General features: G+C 50.9%; 1 protein-coding gene and 1 pseudogene across 7 annotated transcripts in view; both read right to left on the bottom strand.

Annotated features, from left to right (window-relative positions):
• The window catches only part of ODF2 (outer dense fiber of sperm tails 2), a 49,217-nt gene extending 41,325 nt beyond the window's left edge, over positions 1 to 7,892 (bottom strand). For 2 of the 7 annotated variants that reach the window (XR_004053892.1, XM_030919114.1), the window contains exons 1-4: positions 7,685 to 7,848; positions 3,924 to 4,014; positions 2,922 to 3,038; positions 2,521 to 2,646 (exon numbers count right to left, since the gene is read on the bottom strand). Coding sequence is in view for 6 of the 7 variants with exons in the window: in XM_030919114.1 (XP_030774974.1) it covers positions 2,521 to 2,646; positions 2,922 to 3,038; positions 3,924 to 4,014; positions 7,685 to 7,848 (498 nt within the window). In the remaining variant the exon portion in view is untranslated. Of the gene's footprint in view, positions 1 to 2,520; positions 2,647 to 2,921; positions 3,076 to 3,923; positions 4,015 to 6,519; positions 6,760 to 7,684 lie in introns of those variants that run through there. The other 5 variants (XM_030919118.1, XM_030919119.1, XM_030919115.1 and 2 more) reach the window with 5 other exon arrangements.
• Positions 7,893 to 8,216: 324 nt separating this feature from the next.
• LOC104661398 lies at positions 8,217 to 19,633 on the bottom strand (annotated as a pseudogene).
• Between the last annotated feature and the right edge of the window lie 983 nt (positions 19,634 to 20,616).

The following is a 20,616-nucleotide window of genomic DNA, read 5'->3' as shown; positions in this document are numbered from 1 at the left end:
AAATCCCTGTACTTGTAATCCCAGCACTTTGGGAGGCTGAGGCAGGCAGATCATGAGGTCAGGAGATCAAAACCATCCTGGCTAACACGGTGAAAACCCGTCTCTACTACAAAAAAAAAATTAGCCAGGTGTGGTGGCGGGCGCCTGTAGTCCCAGCTACTCAGGAGGCTGAGGCAGGAGAATGAGGAGAACCCGGGAGGCGGAGCTTGCAGTGAGCAAAGATCGCGCCACTGCACTCCAGCCTGGACGATAGAGCAAGACTCTGTCTCAAAAAAAAAAAAAATCCCTGTACTCTTCTGTGATATTTTTAGGACAGCTTCCTAGATTAAAAATTACAGAATCAATGTTTAGACAGGGGCTGCCAAACTGACTCCAGAACAGTTGAATCAGGTTCACAGTCCTATAAAAAATGTTTTAAAACGTTCAGGCCGGGCGCAGTGGCTCATACCTGTAATCCCAGCACTGTGGAAGCCCGAGGTGGGCTGATGGCCTGAGGTCAGGAGTTTCAGATCAGCCTGACCAACATGGAGAAACCCCATCTCGAATAAAAATACAAAACTAGCCGGGATGGTGGTGCATGCCTGTAATCCCAGCTACTTAGGAGGCTGAGGCAGGAGAATCACTTGACCCAGGAGGCGGAGGTTGTGGTGAGCCAAGGTCGTGCCACTGCACTCCTGCCTGGGCAACAACAGCGAAACTCCATCTCAAAAAAAATAAAAATAAAAATAAAAAGATTCATTGATATCTCATATGCTTGTTGGCAGGAAAAGTTGTCATTTTTTAAACTTTTTCCATTCAAGAAAAAAGCTCGTTGTTTTTGTTTTAAAAAATATATACTGCCGGGCGCGGTGGCTCAAGCCTGTAATCCCAGCACTTTGGGAGGCTGAGGCGGGCGGATCACGAGGTCAGGAGATCGAGACCATCCTGGCTAACATGGTGAAACCCCGTCTCTACTAAAAAATACAAAAAAAGACTAGCCGGGCGAGGTGGCGGGCACCTATAGTCCCAGCTACTGGGGAGGCTGAGGCAGGAGAATGGCGTGAACCCGGGAGGCGGAGCTTACAGTGAGCTGAGATCCGGCCACTGCACTCCAGCCCGGGCCACAGAGTGAGACTCCGTCTCAAAAAAAAATATATATATATATATACATATATATACTGCGGGCCGGGCGCGGTAGCTCAAGCCTGTAATCCCAGCACTTTGGGAGGCCAAGACGGACGGATCACGAGGTCAGGAGATCGAGACCATCCTGCTTACACAGTGAAACCCCGTCTCTACTAAAAAATACAAAAAAAACCAGCCGGGCGAGGTGGCAGGCGCTTGTAGTCCCAGCTACTCAGGAGGCTGACGCAGGAGAATGGCGTAAACCCGGGAGGCGGAGCTTGCAGTGAGCTGAGATCCAGCCACTGCACACCAGCCTGGGCAACAGAGCGAGACTCCGTCTCAAAAAAAAAAAAAATATATATATATATATATATATTATATATATATATACATACTGCGGCTTTTAATTTACATTTCACTGATTATTAGTGAAGTGTATGTAGTAAAAAATGTAAGGCAGCATTTTAATCTCAATCCTTGTAATTTATGTACTGGTCAGAGCAGTTTCCATTTAATCCTAAGAAGGCCCCATACTCCCTTTATCTCTAAGGGGGACAAAGGAGTCTCCTTTGTCTGGTAAGTCAAGGAGTCAAAACTATGAGGTATGACTATAAACTTTAAGAAGTTACTTTTGTTTTTCATTTCTATTTTTTTTTCTTTTCGCTGCTGGTATGAAAGATTTCTAATGTAATAAAGCTATAAGAAAAACAGGCTGGGTGCGGTGGCTCACACCTGTAATCTCAACACTTTGGGAGGCCTAGGTGTGCGGATCACCTGAGGTCAGGAGTTCGAGACCAGCCTGACCAACATGGTGAAACCCCATTTCTACTAAAAATACAAAAATTAGTTGGAGTGGTGGCGGGTGCCTGTAGTCCCAGCTACTCGGGAGGCTGAGGCAGGAGAATCACTTGAACCTGGGAGGTGGAGATTGCAGTGAGCCAAGATCATGCCACTGTACTCCAGCCTCAGCAACAGAGCAAGGCTCTGTCTGAAAAGAAAAGAAAAGAAAAGAAAAGAAAAGAAAAGAAAAGAAAAGAAAAGAAAAGAAAAAAGAAAAGAAAAGAGACAAGACATGTGATGTGGCTCCTCACAAGCAAAGTAGAGAGGCTAAGAGTACTGCCTCTAGAAAGAATCTTAACTCCAGCTCTGCTACCTTCTCTGTGACTCTGGGAAAATCACTTCTCTCTGAGGCCTGGTTCCTCATCTCTGCACTGGGACAGCAGGACTTCCCACACAGCAGTGTCATAAGAACTCAAGAAGATTATTCACACAGTTTCAGGGTTTAGCAAGGCCCTCAGTAAATGGGGTCTGCTAGGACATTCCAGTAGCTACAGCTGACCCTGAATCATACCGAGGCTGAGGCCTGCTAGGATCTGAGCAGTCCGAGAAGAAAAGCCTGGGCAAGGGTGAGCCTACCTCCCACTTGCATCCCACGGGCCGGGCAGATGATTTTCCAGGGGGCATCCAAGGTACCTTGGTTTTCACCCGGACACTCCGCCGCACATTCACAGTGTCCCCTTTCATTCCTCGCTTGTGAGATTTCTGTGGAAAGGGACAAATCCAGGGTCACTTCCACACCCAGCTGGCCATGGTGCCATGCTAGTGACATCCCTCTCCAACTGGCAGAGTTCCTCTTCTGATTAATGTTACTGCTGCTGCTCCTGGATGACAGGCCTGCCTACCTTCTAACCAGGAAACCGGCCTCCGAAAGAGTGTGTTTGTCTCCCAAACCTTTGGAGTCAGAGTGCGAGGAGGCTGGGCTTAGCAGGATCACCCAGATCCACAGCTGCTACCTCACCCCACTGGCATGCTCCTACCTGGCTGCTGGTCGCTGATGGTTTCGGGAGTTTTTTTATGTGGACGTGGACAGGGGTGTTCTCATCCACGTGAACATGTAAGGGGGGAGTTGAAGAGCGGTCCTTCATGGTTGGCTTCTGGCAGGTGGGGGAGGACAACACAAAAATGGTTGATCTGTGGATGAGTAAACTGGGCATAAAAACGGAGCTCACAGCCTCTGGGGGCCACCGAAAAGCCTAGCCAGCAAGCGAGCAGGACAGCTACCAACTACTGGCATGCAGACAGGCAGCAAGGCGGGAGTATCATTCAGCAGGTTCCTGCAGAGATCCCAGCAGAAGACCACCAGGGAGATTCTGGTCCACTCAAGAGAGGGTCTGCAAGACCCACCCGTTCTAGAATAGATCCCAGACACAGGCCCCAGGGTCCTCAGGGCTGGATCTCCTCTAAACCTGCTGGAATGCACGGCTCCTCCTTGGATTTAGTGAAGCACAGCGGAAAGCAGGCGGATCCTTCTACACAGTGATCTCAAGTGGGCATGCAGATTGGCATGGGAAACACACAAAATGCTCAGGGTGCAGAATAAATCAGACAGCAGGCAGATCAAAGACCATGAAAACAGAAAGCTGGAGGAAATCCTAAGGATGAGAAAGTTGTCTAGATTCTAAAGAAAACATGAGCAAGGCAGAACCGCAGCTACAAACCCCTCAACCACCACCAGCTCTTATCCTTCCACCCATTCTTTAAACTTTTTTTTTCTCTTCTCTTTTCCTTTATTTTAAAACTCTCAAGATTTTAGGATTTGGCTGGAAGAGTACGTCTAAGACAACTTCCTCACACCCGGCAGCCTTAGCGTAGACAAAAATGATCATAATTAAAAATCAGCAGGCTACGCATAACAGCACCTAGCAGTGTAACTGGGCAGCGATGGTACCCAGCAGGGTAAGGCATCTCCTGGAAATGGTGTGCAGAAGCATTTTTAGCAGGGTGACCAAAGGGGGCTGCTACATGAGTGCATCACCTACCGTCACAGTTACACTGGGTGCGCCACAAGGTGCTCTCAAGACCTTTTTCTGCGTGAGACTCGTTACTCCGTTCTTCCCACACGATGGAAACCTGCACCCAGGCACAAGAACCAGATTGTAAGCAGAAAACTAGGGCTCTCTTACGTTTTAGATCTCATGAAATTACACACTGACTATGGTAGCCAACATGTTCAAGGCTAGGAAAACCAGCGTGGAATTCCTTGACTCCCCTGAGATGAGCACCAGATGTGCGTGGGAGCCCAGCAGTGGGACAGAAATAGGGTGACGGGCATTTGCAGGCTGGACTTGTAACATATCGTCACATCACATGTATTATGACCCTTACTGAAAAGCCAGGCGGACAGCCTGTCAGATGACAAAAAGCAAGCAGCACATGAACACAGCCAAGGTGCTGGTTTGGTTGAGGGTAGAAGCACCCAGGACAGTGCCTGGAGCAGAGGCGGCCCTGGAGAAAGGTGGAGTGAGTGAATGACAAAAATAGAGCATTAGTGACCACAAGCCATGGCTCATGCCTATAATTCCAACACTTTTGGAGGCCAAGGCAGGCAGATTGCTTGAGCCCAGGAGTTTGAGACCAGCCTGGGCAACATGGCAAGACCCCATCTCTACAAAACATACAAAAATTAGCTGGGCGTGGTGGCGTGTATCTGTAGTCCCAGCTATTTGGGAGGCTGAGGTGGGAGAATCACTTAAGCCTGGGAGGTGGAAGCTGCAGTGAGCCATGACCGCGCCACTGCACTCCAGCCTAGGTGGCAGAGGGAGACCCTGTTTCAAAACAACAACAAAAAAGAAAAAGAATTTTTTTCAAAAAGCATTAGCCTCAGGCACGAGAAGTCACTGTAACGCACACTCATCAAATTAAGGCTCAAATATTCCCCTAAGAGAATAAAAAAGTATCTGTTTCCCAAAAGATTCCGCTTCCTATCCTTTAAGCTCCTAAGCAGCAGGGGATATTTTTTGTAATGCCATGTGTAATTCACATTGCTTACACATATACTGTACAGCCCCATCACCAGATCTGCAAAGACAGAAAAAAAAAAATAGAGAGCAAAGTTTAAAAGTTTAATTTGCTCCAAAATATTTCAGCGGTACATCCAAGAACTCCAGGATGGGAAGGGACTTGGAATTACCATCTGATGATCCATCTCACTGCCTTTTTTTTTTTTTTTTTTTTTTTTTTGAGATAGAGTCTTGCTCTGTCGCCCAGGATGGAGTGCGGTGGCCCAATCTTTGCTCACTGCAAGCTCCGCCTCCCAGGTTCAAGCAATTCTCCAATTTTCCTGCCCCAGCCTCCTGAGTAGCTGGGATTACAAGGGTGTGCCACCATGCCCAGCTAATTTTTTATATTTCTAGTAGAGACGGGGTTTCACCATGTTGGTCAGGCTGGTCTCAAACTCCTGACCTCAGGTGATCCGCCCACCTCGGCCTCTCAAAGTGCTAGGATTACACAGACATGAGCCACCGCAACTGGCCCCCAAAGTGGGGAGAGATCAGAGAGGCTGAGCAACCAGGGGGAGGCAGGGAGGGTGGGGCAGAGACGGGGCGGTCCCAAATTATCATCTGCCCTCTCTACAAATACTTGGGGAAAATAATGCAATATCAAAATGCAATGAAAAAATAATTGAGCACTGTGGTATGCGTTTTGCTGTATGTGTATTACATCCTGATTTTAAAAAGAGGGAATGGCCAGGCGTGGTGGCTCAAGCCTGTAATCCCAGGACTTTGGGAGGCCGAGACGGGTGGATCACGAGGTCAGGAGATCAAGACCATCCTAGTTAACACGGTAAAACCCCGTCTCTACTAAAAAATACAAAAAAACTAGCCGGGCGAGGTGGCGGGCGCCTGTAGTCCCAGCTACTAGGGAGGCTGAGGCAAGAGAATGGCGTAAATCCGGGAGGCGGAGCTTGCAGTGAACTGAGATCCGGGCACTGCACTCCAGCCTGGGAGACAGAGCGAGACTCCGTCTCAAAAAAAAAAAAAAAAAAAAGGAGGGACTGTGTGTGTGTGTGCATATATACACACATATATACATATGTGTGTAAACACATATAGATGTGTTTACACACACACATATATATATAGAGAGAGAGAGCACGCTCTACTGATCCTTTAGCCAAGGAATACCAAAACTGAGAAGACAGGCTTTTTTCCCTAATCATTCAGAACATTGTTCATGTAAAGCCGATAGTTTTGGGAAATCTCTCAGTGGGTTTCTTGTCAAACCACCTGGATTCCATCATCTTGCTAACTGCCACATCCACCTCCTACATGTTATTTATTTACACCTCGACTCCCTTCAAAACGGCTCTGAACCTAGTACTCTATTAAGACAAGAGTGACCCTGTTTGCTTCCAGGAAGCTGTGACATTTGGGGAGGGAAGGAGCGAGGGAGGTAGAGCTGGGATTGTGTATACATTTCGTTCCCCCTTCCCTTTAAAAATGATTTTTAAATGTTTTGGTCCAGACTTTCAGCAAACACAATGAGGAAGCTGGAAGCCTCAGGCGAGCCTGCCCTGGGGACCCCTGGCCACCTTTCCCTGCCCTCCGGCGCAGGCGCCTCCCACATCGGCAGTACCTGGGGGAGCCGCCTGAGGATGAGGCAGACATGGCTAGGCATCAAAGCCGCAAAGGTGGGCAATTGGGTCAGCAGGCTCTGCTCAGGGGGACCCAGAGGGGCGGGCTTGTCAATGAGCCTCTCAAGGGGCCTGGCATCAAACGTCCTCTCTGAGGGGAGAAGGGTGGAAGCTTTGGGGTTGGCAGTTGGATGAAAACTTGGGAGGCGCTCCTCTACTGTCCTAGTCGCACAGCAACTGTCCTGCCAAAGTAGGGGGAGATAGGAGAGGCTGAGCGACCTGGGGGCAGAGGGGAGGAAGAGGAGGGGACGGGGCAGAACAGCGAGGGAAAGTACCACCGCGCCCGGGCCCCACGCGGAAGACGGCCGGTGGCTACTGGGGGAAACCTGAGGCGCCGGCGGACGTGCGGAGAGGGTAGGTGAGAACCGCTCGGCCCCAAGTGGGCCCCAGAGGGCCGGAACCGCGCAGGGAGCAGCGGGGATGCTGGGGCGGGGTCGGACAACCGTCTCCTAGGAGAAGGGGCGTTCCCGGAAGAAGAGGTGCCGGAGAGGACCAATAGTGTTTGAAAGAGGGAGGCGCGGAGCCCGGGGGCCCCGCCGCGAGGGAAAACCGAACAACCGAGTTCTAAGCAGGTTAGACACCGGGCTGGGAGGGGGCGGCGGGGACCCCCGCGGGCGAGGGCCCTGGTGACCCGGAGACGGTGCCCGGGGAACAGCGCTGCCTACGGAGGGAGGGCAAGTGACTGCCGTGTGGAGGCCCGCGGAGAGGACGAGGTGGTCGGGGCGAGGCCGCCGGCGGGCAGCAGAGCGAGGGACAGCCTCTGTCGGCGGAGAGAAGGGACGGCCACCCACCAGCAGGCAGAAGGGTACCGGTTTCTGCCCATAGAAAGGCGAAGCCCTGCCCGCGGGCGGCAGAAGAGGGGCAGAGCCCCGCGGTAGCCAGGAGAGGAAGGAGGCGGCCGGCCGCCCGTTAGCGGGAGGAGGAGAGGCCCCGTGCCGGTGGGCGTGGCGGGGGCCCAGGTTCTGACAGGAAGGGGACGAGCGCGACGCGGCGGGGAACGCAGGACCCGACGGCCCCGCGGGGCCGACCGCGCCGTGGGTACGAAGGCGACGGTCTCGCCCGCGGTGCCCGGAGCGCGCTGGATCCCGCCTGCCGGCGACCTCTCACCAGGAGCGACACGGCTGAGCCCAGAAACGCCGCCTTATGAAGTCGTTGAAGTCGGAGGCCAGGGTCGTGCCATGGAGACGCCGCGGCGGATGCAGTCTGGCTCTGGCGGCGGCTCCTCCCGGCTTCCGCCTCCTTTTCCGACACCCGGTCGGCAGCTCGCCCATTGGCCAGTTCAAACCCCCCCGGGAGCCGCTTGGGTTTCGCCATCGAGGCGCAGCCCCTAGCGTCACAGAGATGCCCCGCCCCGCCAGAAGCACCGCCCACTTCCGGGCCAAGCGTCCCGTCACCAAGGAGACATGCGACGAGTCCAGCGGGCCTGGCCTGGTCTCGCCCCCCATTCAAGGGCTTTCCCGCTCGGCCCTGTTTCCCCTGCCTTGGGTCCTCCCGGATTCCCCTCACTCAAAGGAGCGTACGGTTCCGACGCGCTCCCCTTGGTACTCACCAGGAACCTAGGCTCACAGAGGACCCACGGAACACGTTATTGGGAGCTGCACACTGCCCTCGAAAATCCAGCTCTGCCCCTAGTCCACTGTTAGTGCAGAGATGGAATCGGCTTCTGCGCATTCCCCGGCCTCTCTCCCCTGCCCACATCGCCTCTGCCTTGGCCCCAACAGGAAAAAGGGTCGGCATTCCCCTTGGGCTTCACTACCCTCCTGCACTCTTTTTTTTTTTTTTTTTTTTTTTTTTGAGACAGAGTCTCTCTCTGTCGCCCAGGCTGGAGTGCAGTGGCGCGATCTCGGCTCACTGCAACCTCCGCCTCCCGGGTTCACGCCATTCTCCTGCCTCAGCCTTCTGAGTTGCTGGGACTACAGGCGCCCGCCACCACGCCCGGCTTTTTTTTTTTTTTTTTTTTTTTGTATTTTTAGTAGAGACGGGGTTTCACCGTGTTAGGCGTGATGGTCTCGATTTCCTGACCTCATGATCCGCCCGCCTCGGCTTTCCAAAGTGCTGGGATTACAGGCGTGAGCCACCGCACCCGCCCGGCCTACTACCCTCCTGCACTCTATGCCGCTCTGTGTACAGACCTACTCTGATGAGGTCCTTGCTGGTCCGCCATCTTCTCAATTATGCTTCGCTGTCAGCCAGTCAGGGGAGGTCTGTCACGTGGCTCATAATGCCGCCCTGGAATCTGGGAGACCTGAACAACCTCCGAGCCAACTGGGCCACAGTCCCTTGACCTTTCTCCAGTGACCCCGCAGCACCTTAGCCACACACCTCCAGGGTCACACAAGTTTTTCACCTGCAATCCTAAAGTCAAACTCGCAAACAAAACCTGCTTTTCCGCCTCGCTTTCACAGTATTCTGCATACTGAACTTGTTCTGTAATGTCAGGGAGCTCCCCGATCCTTTGGTCCATTCATTGTCTCTCTGTCGAATAACTGACAGATTTCCTAATCCTCATTGTAACCCAACCTTTTAAGACTCTGCGGTGGCTCACGCCTGTAATCCCAGCACTTTGGGAGGCTGAGGCAAGCGGATCACCTAAGATCAGAAGTTCAAGACCAGACTGCCCAACATAGTGAAACCCCATCTTTACTAAAAATATAAAAACCGGGCATGCTGGTGTGTGCCTGTAATCCCAGCTACTGGAGAGGCGAAGGCAGGGAGAACTGCTTGAACCTGGAAGGCAGAGGTTGCAGTGAGCCAAAATCACCACTGCACTTCAGCCTGGGTGACAGAGCGAGACTGTCTCAAAAAAAGAAATACAGGTTCAAGGAAAAGAGGACAGGAAAAGGAGGACCCAGTCCTCCTGGGGCAGGCAGGAGATGGTTCCCAGAGGTGATGGCATTGGAACTGAGCCATGAGAGATGAGTGGAAGTTCACCAAGCAAGCAGCAAAGGGAATTCTAAGCAGAGGGCAGTAGGTACACAGTTACCACATGCAGGTACAAGAGAACACAGCATATTCTATGAAGCATCATTACTGCAGTCCCTTGAAGTGTTACAGGGCCAATGATGAGAGAAATCCTGCCAAAGCAGGACCAGACTATGCAGCGTCTGGTAGTCCAGCCTAAGGTGTTGGACTTCATCCCTCAGAAGCCTGGAAAGCCATGAGAGGGTTTTCAGTATTTCACTCTAGGTCGGGTGCTGTGGCTCACACCTGTAATCCCAGCACTTTGGGAGGCTGAGGCAGGTGGATCACTTGAGGTCAGGAATTCGAGACCAGCCTGGCCAACACGGTGAAACCTCGTATCTACTAAAAATACAAAAATTAGCCGGGCGTGGCAGCCGTCGCCTATAGTCCCAGCCACTCAGGAGGCTGAGGCAGGAGAATCACTTAAACCCAGGAGGTAGAGGTTACAGTGAGCCAAGATCGCACCACTGCACTCCAACCTGGGCAAAAGAGCACAACTCCGTCTCAAAAAAAAAAAAAAAAAAAGTGGCCAAGCGCAGAGTGGCTCACACCTGTAATGCCAGCACTTTGGCACTTTGGGAGGCCGAAGCGGGCAGATCACCAGATCACCTGAGGTCAGGAGTTCCAGACCAGCCTGGCTGACATGTGGAAACCTCATCTCTACTAAAAATACAAAAATTATCCAGGCGTGGTGGTGCATGCCTGTAATCCCAGCTACTTGGGAGGCTGAGGCATGAGAATTGCATGAACCTGGAAGGCAGAGGTTGCAGTGAGCCAAGATTGCAACACTGCACTCCACCCTGGAGGATAGAGTGAGACTCCATCTCCAAAAATGCGGAGCATGGATCGGAAAGACAAGAAAGCATGTAGAGAGAGGAGGCCTTTGCAATATTAACTGTAAACAAAATTTGCCGGGGAGGGGGGTGGCAGGCATGGTAGCTCATGCCTGTAATCCCAGCACTTTGTGAGACTGAGGTCGGAGGATCACCTGAGTTCAGGAGTTTGAGACCAGCCTGAGTAACATGGGGAGGCCCCATCACTTAAAAAAAAAAAAAAAGGGTGGGGGGCTGTGCACACTGTCTCACGTCTGTAATCCCAGCACTTTGGGAGGCTGAGGCGGGCAGATGACTTGAGGTCAGGAGTTCCAGACCAGCCTGGCCAATGGGCAAAACCCCATCTCTACTAAAAATACAAAAAAATTAGCCAGGCATGGTAGCAGGCACCTGTAATCCCAGCTACTCAGGAGGCTGAGACAGGAGAATTGCTCAAACCCAGAAGGCAGAGGTTGCAGTGAGCAGGAATCCCGCCACTACACTCCAGCCTGGACCACAGAATGAGACTCCGTCTCAAAAAAAAAAAAAAAAAAAAAACAATTGTCAGGCATGGTGGCTCACGCCTGTAATCTCAGCACTTTTGGAGGCTGAGGTAGGAGGATTGCTTGAAACCTGGAGTTTGAAATCAGCCTGAGCAACATAGGGAGACACCATCTCTACAAAACATTTTTAAAAATTAGCCGGGCATGGTGGCACATGCCTGTAGTTCCAGCTATTCGGGAGGCTGAGGTGGGAGGGTCGCTTGAGCCTGGGAGTTCGAGAATGCAGTGAGCCATGATTGTGCCACTGTACTCAAGCCTGGGTGAAATAGTGAGACTCTATCTCAAAAAATAGACATCAATAAATAGACATAAATACACACATATTTTTATACATATACATTTTTATACATTTTATACACACACACACACACATATATATAAAACATACCCAGACTAGAGTACAGTGGCATGATTACAGCTTACGGCAGCCTCAAGCTCCTGAGCTCGAACGATCCTCCCTCCTCAGCCTCTTGAGTAGCTAACACTGCTGGTGCAGGTCACCAAGCCCGGCTAATTTTTTTTTTTTTTTTGAGAGAGTCTCACTGTGTTTCCCAGGCTGGTCTCAAACTCCTGGTCTCAAGTGATTCTCCCACCTCCCGAGGAGGTGCATCAGTCTCCCAAGTAGCTAGGATTACAAGCACAAGCCACTGCACCTGGTTGTAATAAAAACTTTTATGAGATTGCTCTATCACTGCCTGGTGGCCACCCCAATGTCCCCACTGGACCATGGATTCCTTGTGGACTAGGGTGATATCACAGTCATTTCTGTATCTCCAATAGCCAAACCAACCTGTATACGGTAGACAATCAACAAAAAAAAGTTGTTGAATGAATGTATGGATTAATAATACTAATATGCCACCTAGTACATGAAGTGGGAGGGAGGTAGCATTCCAGAGAAGGCCCTGGGTACCCCTTGCAGACCTCACCCCCTCCCTGCAGGAGAGGATGTTAGCCAAACAGCATCCCAGCTCCCAATCCTCCCGTGAGCCATCAGTCAGGAACAGCTCCAGCCTCTTGGAGGTGAGCACGGAGCAGTCAGGAAAGGTGGACAGGGGTCGGGGGAGCCCAGGCTGGGCCCCGCTTCCCTGGGTCACCTGGAGTAAATATCACTATCAGTGGTTCTCAAACCAGAGTCACAGGCTTGTTAAAACACAGATTATAGGAACCAATTCTCTAAAAGTATCTGATTCAATAGGTTTGAGATGGGGCCAGAAAATTTGCATTTCTTTTTGTTGCTGCTGTTGCTGTTATTTTTGAGACAGAGTTTTGCTCTTGTGGCCAGGCTGGAGTGCAGTGGCATGATCTCAGCTCACTGCAACCTCTGCACCCCCAGGTTCAAGCGATTCTCCTGCCTCAGCCTCCTGAGTAGCTGGGATTACAGGCGCCTGCCACCACGCCTGGCTAATTTTTTGTATTTTTAGTAGAGACGGGGTTTCATCATATTGGCCAGGCTGGTTTCAAACTCCTGACCTCAGGTGATCCACCCGCCTCAGCCTCCCGAAGTCCGGGAATTACAAGAGTGAGCCACTGTGCTCGGCCGAAAATTTGCATTTCTAATAGATGTCCAGGTGATGCTGGTGCTACTGGCCAAGGATCACACTTGGAGAACCAGCAGAAGAATTCACCAGACCCACAGGCCACCCTGAAGCTCTGAGGCTATGAGTCTGTCTGATATCTGCATCCCCCACCTCCCCGGTCCCCATGGAGAGTTGAGAGGAACTCCTGCTTTGGCCAAAATGGAGCAGATGGTTTACACAGAAACATCCAGGAGTATGTGCGTTTCAGAAAATAAGGGCAACCTGAGAAATTCCCTTGCCCCAAACACACAAACCACCCCAAACCAGAAACAGGGTTGATCCTCCACTCATCTCTAGAGTGTCCACTTCAGGAGCACAGGGGCTGGGCCTGGGCCAGGATCTCCAGCCCCTGCAACTGTGGGAACCCTCCAGGCCAAGCTCAGATGCTGCCTCCTCCCTGAGGCCTGCTGTGGCTTCCGCTTCTCAGGATGCATTGATGGCTCCCTCCTGGGTATGGGTCCCAGTATCCCTGCTGTGGGCACTCGTGTGTGTGTGGAAATCTTGTGCCACCTCCTACTGGGTGCTCTCTTCAGGCAAGGGCCACTTCCTCATGTCCCACAGAACCTAGCCAAAATAGATGCTTTGAGAGTTTCACTTTAAAAGTTCCGGCCGGGCGCAGTGGCTGAAGTCTGTAATCCCAGCACTTTGGGAGGCTGAGACGGGCGGATCACGAGGTCAGGAGATCGAGACCGTCCTGGCGAACATGGTGAACCCCCATCTCTACTAAAAAAATACAAAAAAAAAAAAAAAAAAAACTAGCCGGGCGAGGTGGCGGGCACCTGTAGTCCCAGCTACTGGGGAGGCTGAGGCGGGAGAATGGCGTAAACCCAGGAGGCGGAGCTTGCAGTGAGCTGAGATCCGGCCACTGCACTCCAGCCTGGGCAACAGAGCAAGACTTCGTCTCAAAAAAAAAAAAAAAAAAATTCAATGAAGGATCAAACTTTAAAGACTTCTTTTGGGGGGCCGGGTACAGTGTGGCTCATGACTGTGATCCTAGCGCTTTAGGAGATGAGGCAGGCTTGAGCCCAGGAGTTCAAGACCAACCTGGAAACATGGTGTCTCGACAAAAAACACAAAACTTGAAGCCAGGCGCGGTGGCTCAGGCCTGTAATCCCAGCACTTTGGGAGGCTGAGGCGGGTAGATCATGAGGTCAGGAGATTGAGACCATCCTGGCTAACATGGTGAAACCCCGTCTCTACTAAAAATACAAAAAAATTAGCCGGGCGTGGTGGCGGGCGCCTGTAGTCCCAGCTACTCAGCAGGCTGAAGCAGGAGAATGGTGTGAACCCAGGAGGCCAAGCTTGCAGCGAGCCAAGATTGTGCCACTGCACTCCAGCCTGGGCAAAAGAGCAACACTCAAAAAAAAAAAAGACAAGAAATCTTGCCAAAAGGGTTAGGCCAGTTTATACCCAATCAACAGTTTATTTTATTTTATTTTTTTCAGATGTTAACCGTTGTTTTATTATTATTTATTAATTAGAGACGGAGTCTTGCTATGTTGCCCAGGCTGGTCACGAACTCCTGAGCTCAAGCAATCCTCCCGCTTCAGTCTCCCAAAGTGCTGGGATTACAGGAATGAGTCACTGCACTGACCTATTAACTGCTGTGGAACTTTTAATGTCCTCCTTACTGACTTTTCAAGGCGAATGAAAATATTTTTCACTTAAATCAACTCATGTTACACTTACTATTCAACAACCTTTTTCTCTGATTTAACATGGCACAGGTACAGCTGTCTTTCTGTGTTGGAGCCCCAACCAACAGTTTCTGAGAATGCGTGAACTCACCCAGTGTTTACTGTTATAAACAACAAGAGGGATTTTGCCAGTCTTTCAAGCAACAAATATGCCCTCTGCTAGACAAACTATCCCCGCGTACAGAAAACTGAAAGTCTCTCAGTTCTCTTTAAGAAATTAGTTTCTTGGCCAGGTGCAGTGGCTCATGCCTGTAATCCCAGCACTTTGGGAGGCTGAGGCGGGCGGATCACGAGGTCAGGAGATCGAGACCATTCTGGCGAACACGGTGAAACCCCGTCTCTACTGAAAATACAAAAAAATTAGCCGGGCGTGCTGGCGGGCGCCTGTAGTCCCAGTTACTCGGGAGGCTGAGGCAGGAGAATGGCGTTAACTCTGGACGCAGCAGAGCTTGCAGTGAGCGGAAATCGCACCACTGCACTCCAGCCTGGGCAACAGAGCAAGACTCCGTCTCAAAAAAAAAAAAAGAGATTAGTTTCTTTGTATTGTTTTGTTTTGTTTGTTTTGTTTGAGACAGGGTCTCGCTTTTTCACCCAAGGTAGATAGGAGAATTGCTAGAACCTGAGAGGCAGAGGTTACAATGAGCTGAGATGGCACCACTGTACTCCAGCCTGGGTGACAAAACCAGACTCTGTCTCAGAAAGAAAAAAAAAAAAAAAAGGAAATGTATTGTCTGGCAGTTCTGGAGGCTGGAGTACAAGATCAAGGTGTCTGCAGGGCTATGCTCCTTCTGAAGGTGCCAGGGAAGGATATATTCCCAACCTTGTTCGAACTTCTGGTGGTTCCCTTGAGCGTAACTCCAACCTCCATCTGGTGCTCTGTGTGTGTGCCTGTGTCCAAATGTCCCCTTTTTGTAAGGACATCAGATATGCTGGATTAGGGACCCACTCTACTTCAGTAGGGCCCCATCTTAATGGATTACATTTATGATGACCCTATATCCAAATGAGCAGCCGGGCACAGTGGCTCACACCTGTAATCCCAGCACTTTTGGGAGGCGGAGGTGGGCAGATCATGAGGTAAGGAGTTCAAGACCAGCCTGGCCAACACGGCGAAACCCCGTCTCTACTAAAAATACAAAAATTAGCTGGGCGTGATGGCATGCACCTGTAGTCCCAGCTACTTGAGGAGGCTGAGGCAGGAGAATTGCTTGAACCTGGAGGTGGTGGTTGCAGTGAGCCGAGATCGTGCCACTGCACTCCAGCCTGGGCAACAGAGCTAGACTTTCTCTCAAAAAAACAAAACAAAACAAAGTAAGGTCACATTCTGAGGTACTAGGGGTAAGATCTTCGACACATGAATTCAGGGAGGATGCAATTCAACCCGTAACAGAATGTGTAAGTTTAGTTTAAGAATCTATAATAAAATAAACACTAACATAGCCAGGACGCAGCTTAAGAAAGAAAAGAGGCGGCCGGGCGTGGTGGCTCAAGCCTTTAATCCCAGCACTTTGGGAGGCCGAGACGGGCGGATCACGAGGTCAGGAGATCGAGACCATTCTGGCTAACCCGGTGAAACCCCGTCTCTACTAAAAAATACAAAAAACTAGCCGGGCGAGGTGGCAGGCGCCTGTAGTCCCAGCTACTCGGGAGGCTGAGGCAGAAGAATGGCGTAAACCCGGGAGGCGGAGCTTGCAGTGAGCTGAGATCTGGCCACTGCGCTCCAGCCTGGGCGACAGAGAGACTCCACCTCAGAAAAATAAAAAAAGAAAGAAAGAAAAGAGGCTGGGCACAGTGGCTCAGGCCTGTAATCCCAGCACTTTGGGAGTTCAAGGAGGGCAGATCACTTGAGGTCAGGAGTTCGACACCAGCCTGGCCAACATGGTGAAACCCCTGTCTCTACTTAAAAAAACACAAAAATTAGCCGAGCGTGGTGGCACGTGCCTGTAGTCCCAGCTATTCGGGAAGCTGAGGCAGGAGAATCGCTTGAACCCAGGAGGCGAAGGTTGCAGTGAGCCGAGATGGCATCACTGCACTCCAGCCTGGGTGACACAGCAAGACTCTATCTCAAAAAAAAAAAAAAGAATAAAAAATCATTTCAGGCTGGATGTGGTGGTACACACCTATAATCATAGCACTTTGGGAGCCAAAGAGGGCAGATCACTTGAGCCCAGGAATTCAAGACCAGTCTAGGCAGCATAATGAGACTTCGTCTCTACAAAAAAATAAAATAAAAAACCCAGCCGTCAGCCGGGCGCGGTGGCTCAAGCCTGTAATCCTAGCACTTTGGGAGGCCGAGACGGGTGGATCACGAGGTCAGGAGATCGAGACCATCCTGGCTAACACGGTGAAACCCCGTCTCTACTAAAAAAAACAAAAAACTAGCCGGGCGAGGTGGCGGCCGCCTGTAGTCCCAGCTACTCGGGAGGCTGAGGCGGGAGAATGGCGTAAACCCGGGAGGCGGAGCTTGCAGTGAGCTGAGATCTGGCCACTGCACTCCAGCCTAGGCGACAGAGCAAGACTCCATCTCAAAAAAATTTAAAAAATTAAAAACAAAAAACAAAACAAAACAAAAAAAAACAGCCGTCACGGTGTGTGCCTGTGGTCCCAGCTACTTGGGAGGCTGAGATAGGAAGATCATCTGAGACTGGGGAGTTGGAGGCTACAGTGAGCTGTGATCAAGCCACTGCACTCCTGCCTGGGCGATAGAATACTGTCTCAAAAAAACCAATTTTTTTTTTTCTTTTGGAACAGAGTTTTGCTCTTGTTGCCCAGGCTGGGGTGCAATGGCGCGTGCGACCTCGGCTCATCACAACCACCACCTCCCAGGTTGAAGCAATTCTCCTGCCTCAGCCTCCCAAGTGGCTGGCATTACAGTCATGCGCCACCACGCCCAGCTAATTTTGTATTTTTAGTAGAGATGGGGGGGGGCGTTTCTCCATGTTGGTCAGGCTGGTCTCGAACTCCTGACCTCAGGTGATCCGCCCACCTCGGCCTCCCGAGGTGCTGGGATGACAGGCGTGAGCCACCAAGCCCGGCCTAAAAAGGTCCAAATTTTATATCACCTGCAGCTGTGAATAAAGGTTCTCACTATTAGTAGCCATCAAGAATTTCTTAAGAGACTACCCTTACAAAGCCTATTTCTCCTGATAACAAGTTATCAGAAATTGTGTGTAGCTGTTTCAAACATGAAACCTGACATAAAAAGTTGTTTTCACAGAAGCAAGGTCACATTTCACATGTATTTATTTAGCTACAGTCTCGTTCTGTCACCCAGGCTGGAGTGCACTGGTGCCATCTCGGCTCACTGCAACCTCCGCTTCCCAGGTTCAAGCGATTCTCCTGCCTCAGCCTCCCAAGGAGCTGGGATTACACGTATGCACCACCATGTCTAGTTAATTTTTGTATTTTTAGTAGAGATGGGGTTTCACGATGTTGGCCAGGCTGGTCTCGAACTCCCGATCTCAAGTGATCCACCCACCTCAGCCTCCCAAAGTGCTGGCATTACAAGAGTGAGCCAGGGTGCCTGGCCCTTGTGCGTCCTTCTTTATAAGGAAAGGTAGGTTCCTGGCTGTTATCAGGAGAATGTCAGTTGCTTGCTCTGTGGAGAGGAAAGGAAGAATACAGGCAACCATTCTCTTCCCTTTTCAGATACACATGATCTGCACAAAGTGGTCATCACTAGGCCTCTCTTGTCCAGCCAATTTCCCCCTTAAGTTGTCATACATGCTACACATTTTGTGCTTTCCCTCATCCATTCTAGCTTCAGGCAATAATGACTTTCACAGTCCTCCACATCAAGGAGTAATCTGTAGGTTTTCTCAATTATGACAGGGTTTTGTTTGTTTGTTTGAGACGGAGTCTCCCTCTGTCACCAGGCTGGAATGCAGTGGCATGATATTGGCTCACTGCAACCTCCACCTCCCAGGTTCAAGCGATTCACCTGCCTCAGCCTCCCGAGTAGCTGGGACTACAGGTGCCCACCACCATGCCCGGCTAATTTTTTTATTTTTAGTAGAGATGGGGTTTCACCGTGTTAGCCAGGATGGTCTCCATCTCTTGACCTCATGATCTGCCCGCCTCAGCCTCCCAAAGTGCTGGGATTACAGGTTTGAGCCACTGCGCTCGGCCATGACAAGGGTTTTCTCCTCTTGTCTCGAACTTTTCTTCTGTCTCATTATCCTCACTCCAAGATGTCACAAGAGCATCAATCATTTTTTGCTGATTATTTACACTAGAAACAGTCAGTTTTCCCAAAGTGCCCGCAAATTGCACTGGATTATAGGCGTGCTCAAGTTTGGCCACCTGAGGGGTGATGAGCTTGGTGTACTCCTTTTTAGGGCCATCACCTTATTTTTCTTCAGCAGCTGACAGTTTTTCCAAGTAATTCTGGTAACAAAAATCATCCAGGTAGGGATCAGTGGTTTGCAATTGCATCATCTGGATTTTAGGGACCCAATCCTTTTCCCGCTGCAACATGAGATTGGCATATGGATCCTTTCAGAGATTATCTTTTTTTTTTTTTTTTTTTTTTTTTTGAGACGGAGTCTCGTGCTGTCACCCAGGCTGGAGTGCCGTGGCTGGATCTCGGCTCACTGCAAGCTCCGCCTCCTGGGTTTACACCATTCTCCTGCCTCAGCCTCCCGAGTAGCTGGGACTACAGGCGCCCGCCACCTCACCCGGCTAGTTTTTTGTATTTTTTAGTAGAGACGGGGTTTCACCTTGTTAGCCAGGATGGTCTCAACCTCCTGACCTCGTGATCCACCCGTCTAGGCCTCCCAAAGTGCTGGGATTGAGGCACCGCGCCCGGCCATAGAGATTATCTTGATGAGTGTTCCATTGACTTCCTCTATCTCTTGCACCATTGAGATTCCGATGCTGATTTCTATTCTGTTGCTGTCTCTGAAGCAAGAGTAAACAATGCTGTGGATGAAAGTGAGTTGTGTCCAGTATAAACATTGGGGCCTGAGATCTTAGGTTTTGCAGGTGAAGTCCTGGGCCAGGAGGGTGCTGCTGTGGAGGTGGAGCAGCAGGAGTGGAGCACTAAAGAAGGCACAGAAGCCTGGTGCTGGGGGAAGCATCTGCCCACTGGCCCTTGTAGTAACTTGGATTTACGGCGGCAAACAGACTACCAACAAATCCAGGGACCCATGCGGACTGGCTGGGAGACATACATCCAGGCTGTAGCAGGACACAGCAGAGCTGGCTTGGAGATGTCCTGTCACCATAGGGAGCAGGATAATGCGGTGGCACTGGGGGCTGAACATGGACAGGCTTGGGACACAGAAAGTGTTGGGCGAGACTGGGTACAGTCATCTGCTTAGGTGGGGCGCCTATGGGAACAGCTCTAACAGGAGGACTACCAATGATAGATGAAGTTGACCGCCTTGGTAATGCATGTTCAGAAAGGTCCTGAACATCTTCTGGACCCTGGGGGCCTCTGAGGCAAGGCACTTTTTTTTTTTTTTGAGACGGAGTCTTGCTCTGTCGCCCAGGCTGGAGTGCAGTGGCCAGATCTCAGCTCACTGCAAGCTCCGCCTCCCGGGTTTACGCCATTCTCCGGCCTCAGCCTCCGGAGTAGCTGGGACTACAGGCGCCCGCCACCTCGCCCGGCTAGTTTTTTGTATTTTTTAGTAGAGACGGGGTTTCACCGTGTTAGCCAGGATGGTCTCGATCTCCTGACCTTGTGATCCGCCCACCTCAGACTCCTGAAGTGCTGGGGTTACAGGCGTGAGCCACCACGCCCAGCCTAGAAGTGACTCTTTTTTTTGAGATGGAGTCTCGCTCTGTCATCCAAACTGGAGTGCAGTGGCGCGATCTTGGCTCACTGCAACCTCTGCCTCTCGGGTTCAAGCGATTCTCCTGCCTCAGCCTCCTGAGTAGCTGAGATTACAGGTGCCCGCCACCACGCCCAGCTAATTTCAGTATTTTTAGTAGAGATGGGGTTTCCCTATGTTGGCCAGTCTGGTCTCAAACTCCTGACCTCCAGTGGTCCATCCACCTCAGTCTCCCAAAGTGCTGGGATTACAGCTTTGCACTCTGTGTTATGTCAGCCTGTACATGGTCTTCTTAAGCCAGTTTGAGTTGGTTCCTTAGAGCAAAAAGCATCCTTAGTCATGGCTCTGGGACAATCAGAAGACCAGATAATCAAATACCATTCACTGTGCCTTACCTGCATTCTACGAAGTAATATTGTCCTCACTCGAAGATGGAGAAATGAAGGTTCAGAGAGGCTAAGTAACATGCCCAAGGTCACACATTCCCCACGCCATGTCAGGACTACAGCCCACGTGGGACCCACTCCAGATTCCATGTTCTTTATCCTGGCAACATGCCAGCAAAGGAGGAAGCAAAAGAACTTTAAAAGCAGACAAAGGAGCTCAGGAAACTCCGCAGTTTGGGGCACTCAGCAAAGGGGCCAATAGCCCC

Source organism: Rhinopithecus roxellana, chromosome 16 (assembly GCF_007565055.1).
Source record: "Rhinopithecus roxellana isolate Shanxi Qingling chromosome 16, ASM756505v1, whole genome shotgun sequence".
Classification (NCBI taxonomy): Eukaryota; Metazoa; Chordata; class Mammalia; order Primates; family Cercopithecidae; genus Rhinopithecus; species Rhinopithecus roxellana.
Note: the sequence above shows the minus strand (reverse complement) of the source record. Positions and strands in the feature narration are given on the sequence as shown.